Source organism: Pseudoliparis swirei, chromosome 13 (assembly GCF_029220125.1).
Source record: "Pseudoliparis swirei isolate HS2019 ecotype Mariana Trench chromosome 13, NWPU_hadal_v1, whole genome shotgun sequence".
Lineage (NCBI taxonomy): Eukaryota > Metazoa > Chordata > Actinopteri > Perciformes > Liparidae > Pseudoliparis > Pseudoliparis swirei.
In genome coordinates, this window is record NC_079400.1 from 17,400,169 (window position 1) to 17,422,295 (window position 22,127).

The 22,127-nt window shown below is 44.5% G+C and overlaps 2 protein-coding genes across 2 annotated transcripts in view; both read left to right on the plus strand.

The window, feature by feature from the left end:
* The window catches only part of fam20cb (FAM20C golgi associated secretory pathway kinase b), a 53,154-nt gene extending 40,425 nt beyond the window's left edge, over positions 1-12,729 (plus strand). The window contains exons 4-11 of the mRNA XM_056430058.1: positions 1,063-1,155; positions 3,760-3,875; positions 4,423-4,603; positions 4,744-4,853; positions 5,088-5,169; positions 6,838-6,897; positions 7,042-7,192; positions 11,045-12,729. Of these exons, the coding sequence (XP_056286033.1) occupies positions 1,063-1,155; positions 3,760-3,875; positions 4,423-4,603; positions 4,744-4,853; positions 5,088-5,169; positions 6,838-6,897; positions 7,042-7,192; positions 11,045-11,161 (910 nt within the window). The 3' untranslated portion in view covers positions 11,162-12,729. The remainder of the gene's footprint in view (positions 1-1,062; positions 1,156-3,759; positions 3,876-4,422; positions 4,604-4,743; positions 4,854-5,087; positions 5,170-6,837; positions 6,898-7,041; positions 7,193-11,044) is intronic.
* A 3,948-nt stretch (positions 12,730-16,677) lies between these two features.
* foxl3 (forkhead box L3) lies at positions 16,678-21,643 on the plus strand. Its single transcript, XM_056430059.1, has 3 exons — positions 16,678-16,909; positions 20,242-20,410; positions 20,596-21,643. Exons 1-3 carry the CDS (start codon positions 16,755-16,757, stop codon positions 21,070-21,072), a joined length of 801 nt encoding a protein of 266 aa, XP_056286034.1. The 5' UTR covers positions 16,678-16,754; the 3' UTR covers positions 21,073-21,643.
* Positions 21,644-22,127: the final 484 nt, after the last annotated feature.

Genomic DNA, 22,127 nt, shown 5'->3' on the forward strand with positions numbered 1-22,127 from the left:
ATCGCTGTGCGATCGAGGATGGAGAGAACGATGAGAGAAACACGGATGAAGACGGAAGGAAAATGTGTCTTTATTTATTTATTTGTGTGTGTGTTTCTGGGCTCTCTCTGTTGGGCGAGTTAATGACTGGTGCATATGTCAGCCACGCAGCTGTGGAGTCCCAATCAGCCAGCCAGCCGGCTGAGGAGAGGGAGCGACGGATGGAACGGAGAGAGGGAAAGAGAGAGAGAGAGAGATGAAGAAGAAGGAAGTAGAGAAAACTATTCTGTGCGCAGTAGGCGAGATGGAGGATTTTCGAGCGGGAAAAAAACGGGAGAGGCGTCGTCCCGCTGGGGAATAGAGCGAGAGAAGGAGAGAAAAGGGAGAGAAAGACAGTTTCCATTCTTCTCGTCCTCCCTCGGCGAGCTGAAGCAGAATTGGCCGAGGCTGCGGTCCAAGTCATTACACTCAGCCGCCTTCCTGGAAAGTATTTAGTGTTGTCAATAAAAAAAAGAAGAAGAAGGCACCGTGTATGAAAGGAGGTAAAAAAACCTGAAAAGCGCAGAAAGATTGTTGACGGGCGTCACCGCTGTGCCGGTGTATCTCAACCGCGTTAACATATTCTCTCCATACTCCATGCACCTTCTCGGGGACTCTTTTCACTTCCTGTTTCCTTTCAACTCGTTTGCCTTTGCCCGTCCCGTCTGCCCTGCCCCGTCCTGGCCCTCCTCCACCAGCTCTGGGATTTAAGGAGTGGGCACTTCAGGAGGAAGACTCTGACCTTCGATTGTCCCCTCTTGGCGAAGAGGGCTTTTTTTCCTTTTTTTTTGAGGCGCGTATACACGTATTTATTGTGTCATTGTTATTGCTCACACACACACACACACACTGTCGGCAGTGTGAGGAGCGCAGGTGTAAAAGCCGAGGGGGTTTTATCACTCGCTGGGCTCCTTTGAGACACGAAGACGTGGATTGATTTGTATCCAACATCATAATATGGAATTAGACCACGATTTGTGATCAAATGACTCATTATTTGACCTGTAATGATTTTTTTTGTGTGTGTCCGTTGTGCCTTTGCAGGCAAACCCGGGAGCAGGAGACCCCGCCCGACTTCTTCTATTTCTCTGACTTTGAGAGACACAACGCGGAGATCGCCGCCTTCCACCTGGACAAGTAAGTCACCGCGATGAGACCCGAGAGGCGTCGCAACGTCACGGCGTCGCGGCGTCGGTCTCTGCTGGACTCACGTTGGGCCGATCACAATCAAAGCAGAAGAATCCATCATCTTTTTTGTAGTTCCTTGCATTCCCCTTGTCAGAGCCGGGTGGCTACATCACCCTCAGGTTCACCAGTGGATGAAATAAACCGTCCCCCGATTCCCACAAAAACTTTATTTTTATTTTTTATCCAATGTTCTTGAATCCCTTCCCTAACTCCTTCAAGCCCAAGTGCTTCTCTCCATCCTCGAGGGCCAACGTCCTGCTGGCTTTTGTTCCTCCCTGATTTCTAATTTGATTCTCCTCGCGTCGGCTCATTAACCGCCCAGGAGGGCCAGAAGCCTGCCGAGCGCCCGCGACCGGGTTACCTTCATGTTCCAACGGGGAAGCTTTAAGATGGCGACGCGAGGTCCAGGTGTCGTGAACGCACCCCGGACCACAGGCGTTCCCCTTCGCCCGGCTACTTCTTTCATTTGCATTTTCTTTTCCGCCGCTTCTATCTCCTCAAAATTCTCGTTTTTTCTGCCGGTGAGAGTCCGAGGACCCGCTCGGCGAGGGCTCCGAGAGGCCGTGAGTCACAGCGAATGAATGCGGCCCTCCCACAGCGAGCATGTGACTGAATAATGACTGCAGCCTCCGCGGCGAGCTAACCTCCACGCTCCTCTGACTTCACTGCCTTCGCGGGGCCGGCGCTTCTTTTTTTTTAAACGGCCGGCCGACCCGTCTGCTCCTCGAGGGTCTCCGACAAGCGGCGCTAATAAAGCCAGACTGACGTCACATGTGGCTGTCGGTCGTTACAAGCAGGGGGCTTGTGTTGCGGTGTGATACAAGATGATTCGGAGGTCACACACACACACACACACACACACACACACACACACAGGCGCGGGCCACAGCGGGTAGTGATGTAGAATCTGCTTTCCCTTCAGGCACTATGACACAGTTCAGCAGCAATTGCATTAGCAGCAGCTTTCTTCACCGGTCTCCTCCACATCTGGTCCTCCTCTCCACACACACACACACACACACACACACACACACACACACACACACACACACACACACACACACACACACACACACACACACACACACACACACACACACACACACACACACACACACACACACACACACACACACACACATGCATGACAACAGGCCTCACGCACTCCCAGCATATGTGTGGGTTAAGGGGGAGAGGAGAAAAACCAAAGGCATGAAAAAGGCCCTGTGCCCGTTCTAAATATACGCCAGCCCGGGTTTGCCAAAAGCAGCTTTTTTATTTATTTTTTTCCCTTTATTTTGTCTGTTCTAAATTAGAGGCTGGCTACAGAAGTGCTGCCGCTGCTGCTGCCGAGGCTACACTGCCTCCCAGGGGGCCGGCACACACACACACACACACACACACACACACACACACACACACACACACACACACACACACACACACAAGGAGCCACTGTCTTTTCTTATATAGGCGACACACAGCTGTAAGCATCATTAATTATGTGATTGGATTTAAATGGGAAGTGCACTTGTGTGCGGCTGCGTTCGGTGGGGATGAGAGAGCGAGCGGACATAAGGACACGCGAGGACCGGCGTGACCTTCAAATATAAAATATTAAACCTCGTACAGCTTAATATACCCGCCGGCCGTCTCACGTGCGTTGTGATAACACAAGTTCAAAAATGTCAACCGTGGGAAACGAGGTTTATCAAAAGAGACGAGGAAGAAGAAAGAGTGATGGAGCGCACTGAAGCCCTTGAGCATGGCAGCAGGCCCCGCGAGCTTCGTCCTTCGACGCCACCACTCTACTTGATGACATCATTTATATGACGAGCTCTCGGTTAACGTCTCTCTCTCTCTTTTTTTTTTAACCGGCAGCTTCTCCCATGTCTCTCTATCTCTCTCCTTGTATTCCCCCCGGGACCCCGTTAAAAAAAAAATCTTACTCTCTCTCTCTTTCTGTCTCTCTCTCTCTCCCCTCAGGCCTTGGCCATTAGGTGGAGTCAGGGTTATCAATTTTTCAAAGAGCCCGTCCCGATGTTGTAGCCGGCCGGTATTGACGACAGGTTACGCAATCTCTCAAAGAAACCGTCATCTGGAAATAAATTGTCCCTGAACGCTTCGTGCAAGTTGAAAAATGTGTTTGATGTATAAAATAAAAAAAGATGTCCACAAACGTTTTCCATCAGGTGGCGTCACCGTCAGGTCAGGGCTTGTGTCACAGTGCCCCCTGCTGGCGGCGGCAGGGGATGACATGAGTACAATGAGGCCACATGGCCATGTTTGCTTGCCACGGCGGCCGAATGGATAAGCCGCCGGCCTCTTGAGGCCCGTGATTTGTGACTTTTTTGTGCATATATTTGCACAGAGGCAAGTTCTGGAGTTATAAGAAGCATCTTTTTTTGGACTCTTATGCTTAGAGATCTTTGTGACGGAGTTATGAGTCAAAAATAAATGGTTTACGTATGTTAATGGCCTCCGGGAGCTGTTTGACAAACTGTGTTCTGATGCTCTGAACGTAACACCTCGGTTTGGGTCTCTGTCCCGTAGGATCTTGGACTTTCGCCGCGTCCCCCCCGTGGCCGGCCGACTCCTCAACATGACGAAAGAGATACGAGACGTCACGCAGGACAAGAAGCTCTGGAGGACCTTCTTCATTTCACCAGGTGAGAACTAGCACAACAATGTGTTATTGTTTTTTTTTATACACATTTCGAAACACCGAAATGAAGAATGTTGCACACATTTCAGTTCAGCTGAACTCTGTTAAATTCTTGTTATGGTCATTACGCCAAAACCATCGATCAAAATGATTTCATAAGAAGAACAAATAAATAAACTCCATCTGTGCCATCTTCAACCATATTTATTTATAATGCAAAAGTTAAAGCTCCTTCTTCAAAAAAGCTATTTCTGTGCCCTGAATTACTGTGATATTATTAATTTGCATGGGATTAGCATTAGCGGGGGGGGGGGGGACTCAGTGAATTAGCGATGCAACTTTCCCATTACAAGTTCTACACGTGGAAAAGTTTCACGGGATTAAAACAATACTGACAATCTCAATTAACACGAGTTTCTGAATATCTTGGGAAAAGTGTGTGTGTGTGCACTTCTAGAGGATTAAAAGTGTGTGTCGTCACACTGAGCTGTCCCCGTGTGATCTCTATAAAAATAACGTGTGCCCTTTTTTTTGCTTCTTCCAAATCTCAGCCAACAACGTGTGTTTCTACGGCGAGTGCTCGTACTATTGCTCCACGGAGCACGCCGTGTGCGGCAAACCGGACCAGATCGAAGGATCCCTGGCGGCCTTCCTCCCGGACCTGGCGCTCGCCAAGCGCAAGACCTGGAGGAACCCGTGGAGACGCTCCTACCACAAGCGCAAGAAGGCAGAGTAAGAGATGGGGGGTCATTACACTCTGCAGGAGGAAGCCATCTTGTTTTGATGATTTTAAATATGGATTAGAGCGATCGTGTTGAGAGGCGGAACAAATTGGACTCGATGTTTCATGCCGTGCTCTTTAAATCCTTCAGATGGGAGGTGGACCCGGACTACTGCGAGGAGGTCAAACAGACTCCGCCCTACGACGGCGGCACCCGGCTGCTGGACATCATGGACATGACCGTCTTTGACTTCCTCATGGGTGAGTTTCAAGGTCGCCGTGGAGGTCAGAGTAGAGGTCGATGAGCTTTTGAATACCGCCTGATTTTTGTGGTTTCTGCTCGAAATAACAAACCCAAACTAAAAAAAGTGTGTTTCTCTGCAACCACGAAGGCAATTTGAATAATGTTGGTAGCAGAGGTCGATCATGGGGGGGAGACATGTTGAATGGAGTGTGAACGCTGTATAACACACAGTGGGTGTTTTTCCAACGCAGGGAACATGGATCGCCACCATTACGAGACGTTCGAGAAGTTCGGAAACGAGACCGTCATCATCCACCTGGACAACGGCCGAGGGTGAGCCGCCGCCGCGGGGTGAAACGCAAACGTTAAAACACATTCATACGCTCCGCATTCATTGTTCCGCTCATCTCTAGGAACGGATTCTGCATTTCCGTCGGGAAGCGTTTGTGTGTTTCCGTCGGTCGGTCTGCGTCCTAGCGACCGATCGAGCCCCGAGAGGCCCGTCGTGTCGCTTTAATGCCTCGCCGAGGATAATTAATAAATGTCATATTGTATCATAGTGAGCTCGCAGTTAATTCAATTCAATTCAATTCAGTTTATTTGTATAGCCCAATTTCACAAATTACAAATTTGTCTCAGAGTGCTTTACAATCTGTACACATAGACATCCCTGCCCCAAAACCTCACATCGGACCAGGAAAAACTCCCAAATAACCCTTCAGGGGGAAAAAAAGGGAAGAAACCTTCAGGAGAGCAACAGAGGAGGATCCCTCTCCAGGATGGACAGAACAATAGATGTCATGTGACCAGAAGGACAGATTTAGAGTTTAAATACATTCAATTAATATGACAGAGTGTATGAATAGTTCATAGTAGGCATATTCCACGATGGAGACCTCCACGATCCATCAGGCAGATGGCGGTGGGGAGGAGGAGTGGGCGGAGTCTCAACAGTGGGCGGAGTCTCAACAGGACAGTGGCGTAGTCAGGAGCAGGAATTCCACGACCCAGACCTCGATGATCCATCAGGCAGATAGGATCTATGCCGTCTCATAGGGTCCGATGACCCCATGAGACGTGAAGTCAAAGGACTCCGGGGAGAAAGCAGAGTTAGTAACGTGTGATTGAGAGATGAAAATTCATCCTTAAGGAGAGAAAAAAGAGGAGATAGGTACTCAGTGCATCCTAAAACGTCCCCCGGCAGCTATAAGCCTATAGCAGCATATCAAGGGGCTGGACCAGGTGAACCTGATTCAGCCCTAACTATAAGCTCTGTCAAAGAGGAAGGTCTTAAGTCTACTCTTAAACGAGGTGACTGTGTCTGCCTCCCGGACTGAAGGTGGAAGCTGGTTCCATAAAAGAGGAGCTTGATAACTAAAGGCTCTGGCTCCCATTCTACTTTTTAAGACTCTAGGAACTACAAGTAGTCCCGCATTTAGTGAGCGCAGCTCTCTAGTGGGGCAATATGGTACTACAAGCTCCTTAAGATATGATGGTGCATCACCAATCAAGGCTTTGTACGTTAAGAGAAGAATTTTAAAAGTGATTCTTGATTTTACTGGGAGCCAGTGCAGAGCAGCTAGTGCAGGAGTGATGTGATCTCTTTTCTTAGTTTTAGTGAGAACACGAGCTGCAGCATTCTGGATCAACTGGAGGGACCTAAGAGACTTATTAGAGCAGCCTGATAATAAGGAGTTGCAGTAATCCAGTCTCGAAGTAGTTAATACACGTGGACTGCGATTTAAAAGGATGTATATCCATTATGTCCACGGGGTTTGTCTTTAAATAAATCAGAGGAAGAAATCCTCTTAAAAAGTGAGTTTGTCAGCTCAGTATAATAATGCACATAATAATGCACATAGAAATTAATAACCACGAATATGCAGCGTGAACAGTTTCTGAGTTAAAGGCGAGCCAAAAGGAGGAAATAAGAAATAATAAGATGGTGAATGAGTGTGAAGCGGTCACACTAATCCAATGGTCTCCCCCCCCCCCCCCCAGCTTTGGGAAGCACTCCCACGACGAGGTGTCCATCCTGGTGCCGCTGACCCAGTGCTGCAGGTGAGAGACGATGTTTCTATGAAGCGCCATCAGATCAGTGATCAAAGTGCAAAGAACATAAGCAGGATTTTGCTGAGTCGGCTCGTCACATAATCAGTATTGCCCCCCGCCCCCCCTCCCCTCCCCCCGGCCTCTCTCCTCCAGGGTCAGGAAGTCGACCCACTTGCGTCTGCAGCTGCTGGCGAAGGAGGAGTACAAGCTGTCCACGCTCATGGCCGAGTCCCTGGCGAGGGAGCGCCTCAGTCCCATCCTCATCCAGCCGCACCTGGACGCCATGGACCGCCGGCTACGCCTGGTCAGTGCCGCGCACGCCTTTTCTTTTTCACTTATTCTACTTTATTATTGGAACCTTTTAAAAGAATCGAGGATTCACTGGCAGCGCGGCGGCTCTGGGCCCAGAGGCCTCGAACCACGGCTCAGACTCCTGCTCTGTGTGGACTTTGCATGTTCTCGTGGAGTTTCTCCGGGTTCTCCGAGCTTCCTCCGGCAGTCCAAAGACATGCAGCTTATGTTAAAAAAAAGGACAAAAGGCCATTAAACACTTTGACCTCGTTCAGGGTAGGAAATGTAAAAAGAAAATTAGAGGGCAATTTTTTCCCCCACCGACTGAAATCCAGGGGCACTTAAATATAAATTGGAGGCACTTTTTGAAACTTGTGTGAAATAACATTTTTTTTTAAATTACTATACTTATTTAGGCTAAAAGGACATGAGCAATTTTCATAAAAAGGGCAATAATAAGACAATCATATTCAATTGTACACTTATTTCTTTTTGTGTATTTATTATAATAATTTGTCTTAAACAAAATAAAAGTGGCAATCAGCAGCAATGCAGGGCAGCAACAAGTACACACCTATTTACAAAAAAAAACAACACAATATTAGTGTGTGTGGTGCCTAAGAGGGCAGTTGTGTGGGTGTGGGGGGGGGGGGTGAGTGGTGAGGAGTTCACAATCCTGATGGCCTGAGGAAAGAAACTCAGTCTCTCTCTCTCTCTCTGTTGATGACTACGCGCCTGCCCTGCCTGACCTGACAGCAGCAACAGTCTGACAGGGTGTGTGGTGGGGAGGATCCTCCTGCCTGCTGCTCTCTGGTTGCTGGTCCTGGTGTGTGGTGGCAGGGGTGGGAGTGGGAGTGTGTGTTCAGCCGAGGCAGCTAGCCTTGCTTCTTTCTCTCTAGCTGTCCGGAGCAGTTGCTGTCAGGCTGTGATGCTTCCTGTCAGTGTGCTCTCCAGCTCAGGCCAGAGGAGAGAGCTGAGGATAGAGGGGGAATTCCTCTTCCTCCCTTTGAGGTAGTAGAGGCCTTGCCTGCTGCCTTTCTTTCTAGTGTCTTGTGTGTGTGCTGATGTCAGTTGATGTTCCCTCGGTCGATGATCATTATCTATATCTCTCCCCTCCACCCCCCTCCCCACAGTAGTCCCGTGGGTAGTCGTCTCCCAGTGTGTGTGTCTCCTAAAGTCCTACCAACTCAGCACTTTCTGACATTCAGTTTTGGTGAGGCTCAGGATCAGGTCCTGAGTGACAGAGAAGAGGTGACACTCAGGTAGGCCTTCAAAGTGTTGTCGAGTCGTTGCCACCCACCACCACTCCACCTCCAAACTTGATGATGGGTGTTGGGAGGAACCCCTGACAGCACAGTGGTGTACAGGAAGTACAGGTACAGGGGGGGCACAGAGGGGGGGGGTGGGGAGGACAGGGTGGGGAAGGTGTGGGAGGTGACCCACCACACCCTGTGCCACCTGACCACCAGGAGTCAGGATCCAGCCAGTCAGGGGGCAGCAGCTCAATCAGCCAATCAGCTTGCGGCCCTGGTGGAGGGGACTATGTGGTGAAAAGCTAACGGTAATCAATGAACAGTAAGTCCATCACATGCCCCCCCCTGAGAGGGTCAGAGTGCAGTAGGCTGTGATGTGGGCAGACAGCATCAGTACAGCAGAGCCAGCATGGGCATCCGCAGGTCATGGGAGGAGGGAGGAAGGGAGGGGTCCTTTATCAGCCTCTCAGCATAGCATGACCACCGAGGTGAGGGCCACATGACCACCGTCATGAGACCACGCTGAGGCCTGGGTTCCTGGGCATTCTTCAATAGCACAGGGGCAGGACACTGGTGGACCAGAGGAGGACTAGACCGGACTCATGAATATTGTGGTGAACACTGGAGCTCAGCTGGAGCATGCCAGTACACCGCCCATGTCTTCAGTCTGGGCCCTCTAGTTTTCCACCTACCTCTGCCTTCTTCACCTGCTCCGTTCACAGAGCCCTCACTGATCCTCACTCTCAGCAGAGAGAGCTATCCCCTCCGTGTACGTTAGAGAGGTCCGCTCTCACTGTTGTTGTTTGTTGTTAGGGCGAGCTAGCTAGTTGTGTTGCTGCGGCGCGTGTCGTACGCTGTGTTGATCACCTCTGTCGCTGGTGCCTGCTGCTAGCACTTCCCATAGGGTCTGCTTGTCTAGCCTAGTAGTCCGTATTAGTGCTGTGGTGTATCTGTGCGCCCACTCTGTTCACTGCCTCCTCCTCTCACTCTGCTGCTCCTTTTGGTGTCGCTCGCCTAGTCCGCCTCCTCAGTCCCCGGCCGCTTCCCTATCATTGATCTGTGCAAGGATACAAGACCGGAGAGCTATACAGCTCAACGGGATTCATGGATTCACGGAGATCACTCAAGGCTTTTTGTTAACTTTCTATCAACTTTTACCTTGTGGGTGAGGTTAACCGTTGCGTGTTGCTATCTGTCCCACTTTCCCTGGTGCCGCTCTCGCCACTGGATTGGATCCACTATCTGCTTTCCTCTCAGAGCGCCGCGATCACAGCCTTCTCCTCTGTCAGACAGCATCACCTCGGAACCACCGATCCTCTGATTCACTACCGCAGCTTATACCGAGGTTTACACTACGTCAGGAAAATGAAAGCATGGTCTGGTCTGATTTCCGGGTAGAAGCAGCATGACAGCCTTTGTCTCTCTGGGCATAAGTGGTCCCCTTGGTTCCCCTCTGGCTTGGGAAATTCCTCTTGTGTAGTTTATATGTGATTTTTTTGTTTGCACCGTGTGTGTTTAGGTAGGATCCACCATGATTTCCGTTCTGTTCGCGTCGTTCTCCGCCGGTGGAGCTAGGTCGGGATATCGATGTGCGTGGTGTCCGTGATGAGGACAGTGGTGTCGCTAGAACTTGCGGTGTAGGTAGGGGGAATGCTGAACTCCGGGAAGGGAACCCAAAAGGTCTTGGGAAAGAGCAGGATGTTCGATTGGTGTCTGCACGTAAAACACCACATGTCCAAAATCATTAAACACCCTTAGATTTACAAGTCTCTTCTTGTAACAGAGCCAGAAAAGAGAAAACCGGACTACACGATTTTTGTTTGATCCTTAGCGGCAAATCCGCATAGAGCAGATCAGATGTTCGTTTCGACGCAAGAAGGAACAATCCGTCAGCCGATCTATTATCGATCCTCTTGCTTCGTAATCCATCAGTCATGTTAAGGCTGGACGATTATCTTCAAGACCAGGCAAAAGCGGAAACTTCGCTCTTGTTTCTCATGTTTTCGTGATCTCTTTCGTTGTCTCTGAACTTCCGTTGTTGTTGATGCTCCTGTTGTTAGCTCTATGTGCCGTGTTGTTTGTTAAAGTCCACAAAAAAGTGGTGAATGTTTTGGTTTTTGTTTAAAAAAAATAAAAGCAAACTTGTGCTTTTTGTTTGGAAAAAATGTGTAAAAGGCGCAAAAATTGTGTAAAAAAAACAAAAAAAATAAAAAAAAAAACAAAAACAAAAACAGTTGTCGCTGACTCACATCAAAACTGGCACGGCAGCATTAGAACTTATGTATTTGTTTTTTTATAATTCAATATTATATGTATTGATGTTTTATTGTGTACCTACCTCGTAGAGGCAGTACAGATATAGGACACACAAAACAAAGAACAAAAACTAAAAAACTTTATTACATTATCTGAATTATCAGAGGAAATTATGGGGGCATTTTTTGCCCCTCACCTCGTGATATCAGGGGCAAAATTATACTTCTTAGGGGCAGTTTTGCCCTTTGCCCTCGTGTGTTTCTGACACTGACCTCATTTGACCTCTAATCACATTCTCCTCTGGTCCACAATGAAACCGTTTCTCTGTGCCTCGTGGTGTTTTCGTGTCCCTGCAGGCGCTCAACGCGCTGACTGAATGCATCGAAAAGGAGGGCTACAGCTACGTGGTGGAGGACGACCTCCAGGGGTACCAGGGCACGGACCACGCCCACAATGGCCCCCGGCGGAGGTAGCTGTTCGGGGTAGGGCCGACTCCCCCTGGAGATAGGAGACGGAGTCTTTCTCTTTAAAACTGAACCGGCGACCTGTAAGGCAGGTGAGCTCCATCGGTGCCGAGTTCCTCAGATGGGCCTCGGATCTTTTTTCTTTTTTTTGTTGCTTTTTTTGCCGAACTTTCAGGTAAAGCCTGTCTGCCTGAGGTTATGTTGTGGTGATACGAGCTGTCTGGACATGGGCGCCTGCTGGATGGGACCGGACCGCGACAAAACGAGTGCAATGACTTTAAAACTGCACGGATGCTCCAAGGTGACGGATCTCGGGCGCCGGTTAACAAACTGAAACTGAAAACTGAAAACCAACCCCCCTCCCCCCACTCACCGCTCACCGAAAGTCTGGCAAGAGACGCTTTCTCTCTCTCTCTGTCTTGTTCAGGACCTTTTTTTGAATTCAGTGAATTCTGAGAGACTTGTAAAGAACCTCCCCCCCCCCCCGCCCACACACACCTCCCCTCCCTCCTCCCCTCACAAGCTGAATTATGTGTTTATACGTATTGTTGGTATTGCAGGTGTTTGGGTTGAACACTCACGCTGGAGGAGGAAGTCGAGGTGGACTCCCGGTGTCTTAATGATCAAAATTAGGTTTTATTACATTGTCTAATTCTTTCCTTATTTGATTGTTGCTGAGTTGATTCAGCTTTTTATCATTTGGTATTCGAGATGGAGATATTTCTGATGGGAGTGCAGGTTTACTCCTGGATTTTGTCTTTTAATTTTTTAGTTCCCATAAATGTTTATTGTACTTGAGAGAGTATTTATTGAAGTTGATATTTATTATTTGAAAGGGATACTAATCGGTTTATGTTAATAATGAACTTTTCATCACAGTGGTGCACTTCCTCATTTGTCCAGCAGGGGGCAAACTGAGCACGTGCAAAAGTAGCTGCTGGGTCCGTGCCTCTCAGTAAAGTTAACCCTCCATATTTCACCCCATTTCGACTTTAAACTTGGTTACAAAGATTGGTTGTTATTATTAACATTTAATCCAGCAACTGTCTCTGTTCTTTTTGTTTTTTTAAGTGCAACAGATATTGCGATTAGTTATATGTTACCAAAAGCCAAATGTGACACTAATAGTTTTAAATTATTGTTTCTTTTGTAATATATTGGATGTCCAGATGTTGCTGTCGTGGAGAGATTCTTTTTTTCGGGGATGTATATTTCATTCATTACCAACAGCAGATAGCTTTTAACTGTTGGCGTCAATGATTCAGCAGCGGGCTGAAAAGTTAATATATAAAGTAGGAAAATCTAGTGCCTGTGCAATGATAGAAATACTTGAATGTCTGGTTTCATATAGCAGAAAGACGTGAACTCCTCCCAGGTACGAGCTTGCGGTATATGAGGTCTTCATATGTGTGTGTCCATTGTGTCTGGATGCGTGGGGGAGTCCATAGTGAACCTTAAGATGCTGTTCAAGTGAAAAGGAAAATTTGTATTCAACTCATTGTTTCTGTGGATTTTTCTTTTTCACCCGTTTCTTGCATCATGGTAAAAGTGCAATAAAACTTAAATGAGCAGAATAACATAGTGCTTTTGTTATGTTTTAATATACATGATGTTATATATTACATCGTCATGGGAGATTATCATCAGTCTGTCTTACAACCTGAGAAGTGATTCTATTGATTAGCGCTTTAGAATAATATTGTTAGGGTGTAACCTGCACATTATATAAATATATATATATTATTTTATATTTTATATATATATATTTATATATATTTATATTTATATATATATATATATATTTGTTGATAATGCACAATATGTTATACAGGAATCAAAGAACAAGTGTTTCTTGTATGTCAGTTTACAATAGTAAAGAGGAAAACAGGAAAGAAACTAAATAAAAAAATATATTAACAAAGGCAACATAAAAAATAATAATAATGAATATCAGGATTTAAAGTGAACACACGGAGAAGCGATTCCTTTTTGATTTAAAGGAATCTTTTCAGGAATTTGACAAAGAGTAAACCCAGAGTCCTTCTCTGCGCCTCGTTGTGATTGGACGGTGCTCGGTGGCGGTGAAGATGGCGGCACGGCCCAGCGCCGAGGAAAACGGCCCTCAGCCTCGGCTCCGTGTGCGGCCATGTTTACTGTTCCCAGAGCTCTGTTGTGATGACCTTTCCTCACAGAACAGCCGCCGGAAAAGCTACTCGGCTGGTTTACATAAATGCATGCACACACACACACGCACATACAGGGCTATGCATGGAGGAAGTCTGAGACAACCATCAGAGTGACCAGAGGAGAACTGAGGGCTGTAATCATGCCAGCAGGCCGCAGACAGGACGCCAGAGGAAGCGTCGTCACGGGAGCGAATCATTTGGCGCTTATCTGATCTCAGGTCAGACCGACCTGATCCGGTGACCTCCTCTCCTCCTCTCCTCCTCTCCTGCACTCCTGCTCTTCTCCTCTCCTTCTCTCTGTTGCTCTATTTAATGTTTAGTTTTTAAAAAGGCAACAAAAAAAGCAGTTTTTCGTGTCTGGAGTGAAAACAGTTAAATGCTCATTTAGGCACTAAAGAAGTTAAATGAAGTTAATTGTGTTGCTTAGTGTTTATGTTTATAAAGCAGAACATTTCATTTATTAACCGGATGATGTAGGAAGCAATCAGATCATTTCATTTAAGAATAAAACAGAAGCTTCAGTGCTCTACAAAAGTATTTTAGTGTTAAATGTACTTGAAAGTTTGACAAATAGAAATATTTTATTTGTTATATTAATTTTTTTAAATGTCACTACATGTTGCTGTTGTAGTTGGTCATGTTGTGTTGATTTTACATATCTTATAACTGTTGGGTAGTTTAATCAAATACATGACAACATTTTTAAAAGATGAAAAAGGAAGGCAGAAATAATATAAAATTCAATAAAAAGAAACAAAATTATTTGAAAACAACTTTAACCTATTGCAAGACATATTAATAACATTTTAATAACAAAAAATAATTTCAGGCCTTTAAATTCTTATGAGTCCCTCTCAGAGGATCCTTTCTTGCAAAAAATTGTTAAATATTTGGATTAATCTGTTTAATAGTCGACATGGAAGCAGCAGAAGCAGAAATATTATGACGTGTGCTGCCACAACACGGGATCCTCCAGGCCCACAGCCTTCAAATTATATATTTATTCATTACTAGACTAAATAAATTTGACCTGTACGCGAAAAACACAATATCCGAAAGAATATATATATATATATATATCTTATTTCAGACTCATGAGTCCATAAAGCAGCAAACACAAATACAACAACAATAAATAAAATACGATACATGAACACGGGGACAATCATTGTGGTTCAAATGTCACAAAAAACATTCAAAGAAGAAGAAACCTAAGAAATATCTAATCTAATCTAAACTAATTGTTATAAAAGATCCAGACCGACACCACGGACGTGAATCCACATTTCATGCTTCAAGATTTAAAACAATTTGGGCCTTTGGGCCTAAAACTGAGGACTGCGTTTGACCTTTTCACTGCTTCATTAGTCCGAATAATGTAGAATACAGCGCCTATAGGCTCCTCCTCCACCAGCGGACACACACACACACACACACACACAGGCCTGCTGGCCCTCGGGCTGTTTTCCCGGCCTCCAATTGCATCGCTTAGATCCTTTAAAAATACACATCCCCCTGTTTTATAGACACGGAAACAATTTATGGCCATTAGAGAGCGTTTTAGATAACATCTACAAAACTTCCCGTTGTTGACCAAACGTCTGCCAGACACACACGTGCACACACACACACACACACACACACACAGACATGCACACACACACTCCAATAAAGAGAAAAAGAAAACAAAGATGCAAAAGGATCTTGTTTGTTGGTTTGGGGATTGCTGTTTTAAGTACAGTTAGAGAGATTAGGCTATAAAAAAGAGGCAAAATAAAACATGGAGGCGGCCCACTGGCCCGGCGGACCACCCAGAATCCTGCCGCCGGTGACCACCGGGCTGCTACTGTGAGACGGAGTTAAAGGGCTCGCCACTCGCTGTCTTTTTACGAGGTTTACAGGGAAGTGCGGCTGCATATGTGAAAATCTGATATCTTGCCTCAAGTGATGTCACTTGAGTCCCAAGTTTTTTTTCCGTGGCTACAGACTACGGGTGTGAGAATAAATGAAGATATCTGGAGGGATGTCTTGCTCCTCGTCTCTGCTCGAGCCCACGCTAGCCTCCGCGACACAACTGGCGTCAGTCGAGTTGCATTGTGGGTTTTGTAAGCAGGCGTAATAAGAGAAAAAGACGACATCTTTTGTCCCTTTTTTTCATGGGAGTTGTGTGATTTGGCCCCCGAGGGCCGGACCACAGAGAGCTCATTGCTCAACAAGGGCAAACACACGCCGCGGCTCAGGGTCCAAAATACAAATATGAAGGGGGTCAAAATTCCTGCTCCGCCCGCCGAGCCCAGCGGCCGCAGCAGGAAGCCGGCGACGGGTCGTCGTGGTGCGCTGGCGCCCGACGGGCTCGGCACTGAAGCACTTCCTGTTTGATGCACTTTACTTGTTTTACTCCTCTGACTTCTACTAAATGTTTCCAACAGCTTCAAGCACGCTTACAACTTTACACCATCACGTTTTAATTGAAAAAAACAATATTGGTTATTTATCGGTTATTTGGATCGAACTATTTCAATGATTGCCGATTTTCTGTGGGCTATATTCTACTTATTTAATGTAATATTACCTACTTTTTTTAGTCTACGTTCTACTTATTTCATTTATAATCGTCTATTTTTGTGGACTCTAATCTACTTATTTCATTTATGATTTCCTACTTTTTGTGGGCTTTAATCTACTTATTTCATGTAATATTGCCTTCTTTTTTTGTGGACTATTTATACTTGTCTATTTTTTGTAGTCTATATTCTACTTATTTTATGTATGATTGTCTATTTTTTGTGGGCTATATTCTACTTATTTCCTTTATAATTGCCTACTTTTTGTGAGCTTTAACCCACTTATTTCATGTATTATTGCCTACTTTTTGTAGTCTACATTCTACTTATTTAATTTATGAATGCCAACTCTTTGTGGGCTATATTCAACATGTTTTAATTTATGCAACGATTCAAATACAATATGAAGGGATCAAAGTTCCTGCTAACACAGCCGGAGCATGAAGCCAGCCGCGGGTCATGTCGGTGCCCTGAAGCCAGCCGCACTATTATTCTTATTTCATGTAAGTTTAAGTCGTAAGTGTATTAAGCTTTTAAAAACTTATATTTAACTCTACACACAAAATATAGCTTCATTTCCAGTTTTTCAGACGTGATAATAGAAGAAAGAAGAAGGGAAAAAAGAGCAGTGCAAAGAGGTCAACGACCTCAGAGGGGTGGCCCTGAGTCCGTTCCTGGAAAGCAGCGAGAGAGGAGGTGGGGGGAGGGGGAGAGGTGGGGGGGGGGCTGGAGGCAGCCGTCATCAGCTCTGCTCAGAGTGCGGTGGGGGGTCGGCGGAGCAGAGCATGGTGGAGCGGCGGCAGAGCGGCAGGACGAGGTGTTGCTGCCGGGCTGCGACCAGGAGACCCTCCGATGAGACGAGCAGCCTGGACCCCTCAGCCCGGCCCCCCCAGCGCCGCCATGTTCGATAACTCCAACTACCCCTTCAACTGCTTCAACTACGATGGAGACGGGTACCCGTCCTCCAGCACGGACGAGGAGAAGAAGATGTGCAGACCCGCGTACAGGTATGGACCCCTCGCCTCTTCACTCGCTGGGCCACGGCACTTTATGTCAAACACACTTAGGGGCTTTTTAATTTTATACAAAGAATTATTGTTCTTTTTTGTAGTTTTTCATGTTATCTGAGCATGTGATGCCTTTAACATACAAAAAGTTGTTTTAGTGCAACCTAATAGTCCATACAGGCCTGTATTCTGTTTAAAAATGTATGAATAATCACAAATATATAAGAGGTTTATAGTTGTTCATGTGTTTTTTCTTTCATCATTTATTTAGTTTCATGATTTCTCACATTATATAACTGTAAACATATTTTTGATATTCTTCTTCTTCTGCATCTGTTTGAACTTGAATTGAATTAAAGATATAATTCCATCGCCACTACTTTACCATCATATTCTGTTTGGTGTCATTAACAGATCGAACATTGTTTTATTAGTTTATGAGGATGATAATTGCTCATATGTGTGTGTGGTGTTGGACTGATGATCAGAGACAGTGATGCTCGTGGAGCTCGACCTCCACCCAAATCCAAAGAACTCCATTCACATTGATATTATAGGATTCAAGGTTAATAAGCTGTACATGTAAGGCACATCTTTTTCTTTTTAAACAAAAGTTATATATATATATATATCATTAAGTTATGCATCACATACTGTAACTCACAAAATATACTTTAATTTGCTATAATTAGAGTGCACAAAGGTCCTTTTTCAACGGGAAGGGTTAACAATTTGAACGAGATGAGGCAAAGTGAGAAAACACTCGGGAAAGAAATGTGCAGAAATTTTTTTTCTCCCAATTTTTCACACACAAACATCAAGAAAACAACGATCGAGAACGTTAATCACGCCGTAGCTATACGAATACTCTATTCTTCTGATAAAGATTTTTTCAAAATAGATATTTATTCCCTTATTTGTAAAAAATAATTTTTAAAACTCCATCAATTCCATTGTTAAAAATGTCATACATTATTATTTTTAAATGTCATTACATTTTTTTTTTTATTCCATCAATTCCATTGTTGATATGATATGATATTCCTTTATTCGTCCCACAGTGGGGACATTTCAAAAATCATGTCATAATAATGTCATTAAATTAAAAAAACTCCATCAATTCCATTGTTAAAAATGTCATTAAAGCAGTAATAAGCCTTTAAATCTCCACACATGGTCCACTAAAGGCATCACTCATTTGAAACACATCTTTAATAACAATACCCTGGTTTCATTCCCCCATTTGGTTCAGAAGTACGGCATCGGGAAAAATCACTTTATTTAAATGGTTTATTTAATAAGGGACAGTGCACATTGATAAAAACATTGCAGTAAATGTGCCAGAGTTAGCCAAGAGGCTATTTTTCATCTGTAGTCCCAATGTTGCTGATGTTAAGAACAAACCTAAAAACATAAGATTGCAAATACAATCTACAGATAAAGCAAATAAAATAGGGGAGAACAATGTTAAAATGGACAGAATAAAAACATAATGTCAGAGATACAACATAAAAGCTTACAGACTAAATGTGACATACAACTGCAAACAGGTGAACGACAAGAGAAGACACGCAGGTGGAGTAAACGGCCGACCAGCAAGTCAAGACATACAGAGACCGGACAACAGACAGACAACAACTGACAGACAGACAAAATGAAAGTCCAACCTGGACAGATGGAGGAGGGAGGAGCCGTTACAGTCTAGTGCTGACAGAGCTGGGTAGTAATGTACCATTTCTTTGTTTCTGCTTTAAAAGAGTTGAATGATTGTAGCTCTCTGATAGATACTGGAATGCAGTTCCAGTCAACTGCTGCTTGTACTGAGAAAGCAGCATGACTAAAAGCACTTTTCCTGAGAGGGACGATACAATCCCCTCTTGCTGCACCTCTTGTGAGCCGATATCCAGTTCGTGTGGTGACAAATTGTTTGAGAGGAGGAGAGGTCAATCCATGTATGATTTTGTACATCAGACAGACGTGCACATATTTAATCAATTTAATCAATTTAATCAATTTAGCACTTGGAATATCTACAACTTAAATCATCCCTTCAAACTAAATTCAACATTAAGGCCACACATTTGGAATTACCTTCCTCAACCTCACAGTTGATTAATATCACCTCCTCAAATAAATTAATCTAAAAAATATGTAGCATAATATCACACTCTGAAATAATAACCATACCAATAATAAAATGGGAATTTGACTTAGCAATATAAATATACTATAATATAAAATACTTCACAGAATTCACTACACTGGGCACAACATTTTTTAAATGGGTTTCACTACAGACATCTGTTCACATTGCATGCAAAATACTCAGGATAGTTACATTCACGCCACCTGGCACTGCACACCAGTTCAACACTTTTGGAAACAAATAACTGAGTCACTGTCTGTTTTCCTGGGCTGCCTCATCCCGTTATCCCCATCACTCTGTTTACTGGGAGACATCTCATCTATAAACCTGAGCAAAACAAACTGCAAAATACTTCTCGTGGCCCTAACTATCGCCAAGAAAACAATCCTTGTGAACTGGAAATCAAGTAATAACGCACATATCTCACACTGGAAAAATTTAATGTCAGAATATATTTCAATGGAACAACTCACCTCATCTATCATTTACAATACAACAGAACACCACGACATCTGGTCATCATTCACTGTATTTTCACAAACATGACACCACTCCTCTTATTTATTAGTTAATTCATAATGCACACGCACACACATATACACATGTACACATGCATCTGTCTTTCTTTCTTCTTCTCCTTCTAATTATTATTATTATTATTATTATTTTGATTTTGATTTGTTTGTTTTTTGTTTGTTTTTTGTTGTTTTTTTCTCACAAATACTCTGACTTTATGATGTTATGTCCATTGTTTTGTCGTCTGCATTGTTTATTGTCCTCTAGGTGTTATGTCTATGTATTGTCTTTTGTCTTATAATAAAAAAAAGCAAAAAAAAAGTTTTTACAAAAAGTCATTAAATAAAATAAAAAAATGTTTAAAATGTCATTAAATTAAAAAAAATCCATCAATTCCATTTTTTTTAGATGTCATTAAATTAAAACAAAAACTACATAAATTCCATTGTTAAAAAAGTCTGTCCGTTCTTGCCTTAACACAGACTGTGTGTGTGTGTGTGTGTGTGTGTGTGTGTGTGTGTGTGTGTGTGTGTGTGTGTGTGTGTGTGTGTGTGTGTGTGTGTGTGTGTGTGTGTGTGTGTGTGTGTGTGTGTGTGTGTGTGTGTGTGTGTGTGTGTGTGTGTGTGTGTGTGTGTGTGTGTGTGTGTGTGTGTGTGTGTGTGTGTCTCAGCTACATCGCTCTGATAGCCATGGCCATCCAGCAGAGTCCCGAGCAGCGGGTCACCCTGTCGGGCATCTACGAGTTCATCATGAAGCGCTTCCCGTACTACCGCTCCAACCAGAGAGCCTGGCAGAACTCCATCAGGCACAACCTGTCCCTCAACAGCTGCTTCATCAAGGTGCATTGTGGGTGTCCGCCACACCACAGACATTCAGAAGGGAACGTGTTACGTGTTATAGATTTAAAAGATTGCACGTGTCCTTTTTTATGAGGAAATACGTCGAGTGAGGCGGTAATAACATCATTCCTTCTCTTCGTGATGTTGTTGTGATATTTGAAGTATTATTTTGTGTTTCCACGCAGGTTCCTCGCACAGAGGGCAACGAGAAAGGAAAGGGGAACTACTGGACCTTCGCCAGCGGCTGCGAGTCAATGCTCGACCTGTTTGAAAACGGCAACTTCCGGCGGCGCCGGCGCCGGAGGAACATGAAGATCGGCTTCCGGGATTCCAAAGAGGCGCCTTTCCTCCACCCGTTGGAAGGCCACGGCGATCGGCACGCGGCCGCGGCTCGCCGGCCCCAACCCGCCTCCGCCGTCTGCCCTTTGAACCCCGAGAGGCCGAGGCCCGGCCCCCGGCAGAACCACCTCGTCCCGAACCCAGCCCAGCACGGGAAACCAGAGTCGGAGATCAAATTCAGCATTGACTACATCCTCTCCACTCCGGATCCGCCCCCGTCCGGGTACCGATCCGCCCAGGGCCCCGTTCACATCGGGCCCGCGGGGCCTCCCGTGCACGTCCTGGAGCCCCAACACCTGAACCTGCACTTCTGGACTCTGTGAGAGAGGAGAGGAGAGAGACCGGACTTTCATCTTTTCTTTTGTATCGTCTGTGTCCAGAACTGGGAAGTACTGTGAGGAGCCCACAGAGGGGATTGTGGGTAACGTGAAACATGTATATGAGGTGCAGAGTATAGAGGTACAGTATCGTGGAGGCGCACGTCAAGAACTCATCAGAGACATCAAGTGACCGGTACAGTCGTCATGTTGTTATTGTCCTGTAGACATAGACTAGCTTACAGTCCTCTGTATGTACACAGGAGTGAAAATAAGTAAATATCACGTTAGTCAAAACAAACTCCATCTTCTGATCTAAAATGTGAGATTATTTTCTTCATTAAAGAAGAGTTTATTCATAATCTTATGGTTGGACATGTCATTCTTTTGGCCGGTCAAACAAACATATCATGTACGGAGATTTAATTATCATTAATGGAACATTTAGTTATTTTTGTGTGTGTGAATGTGACAAATGAGTTAAAACGTCCCCTCCAGACGCGTCTAAGACACACGGTAGCTGTATGAAGACTATTTTTGACTGATAGAGATAAAAATAAAAAAAAGATATTCATTCCCTTATTTGTAAAAATGTCATCACATTTTAAAAAATACATAAATTCCATTGTTAAAAATGTCATTAAATTAAAAAAATACATCTATTCCTAAAAATGTCATGAAATTAAAAAAAACTCCATTAATTCCATTGTTAATAATGTCATTAAATAAATAAAAAAATACATAAATTCCATTGTTAATGATGTCAAAAACCTTTTATAAATAACAAGATTAATGGTGGCTGAATTTTATTACGCGGTTTCAGATTCAGAGTCCTGTGCGTACAAATAATGCACATTATTATTATTATGAATAGAAGCTACGACTCCCACAATGCAACACAGAGGAACATCTCATTGTGGTGATACCAGACTAGAAACCCTCAGGAAACAAGTTATTTAAATGTTGTTAAACGTGTATTGCCGTCTATACATTAAGTTTAATTGCACGTACATATATTGCACCATTTCAATTTTTTTCAATTTGATTTCTGTATTAAAACC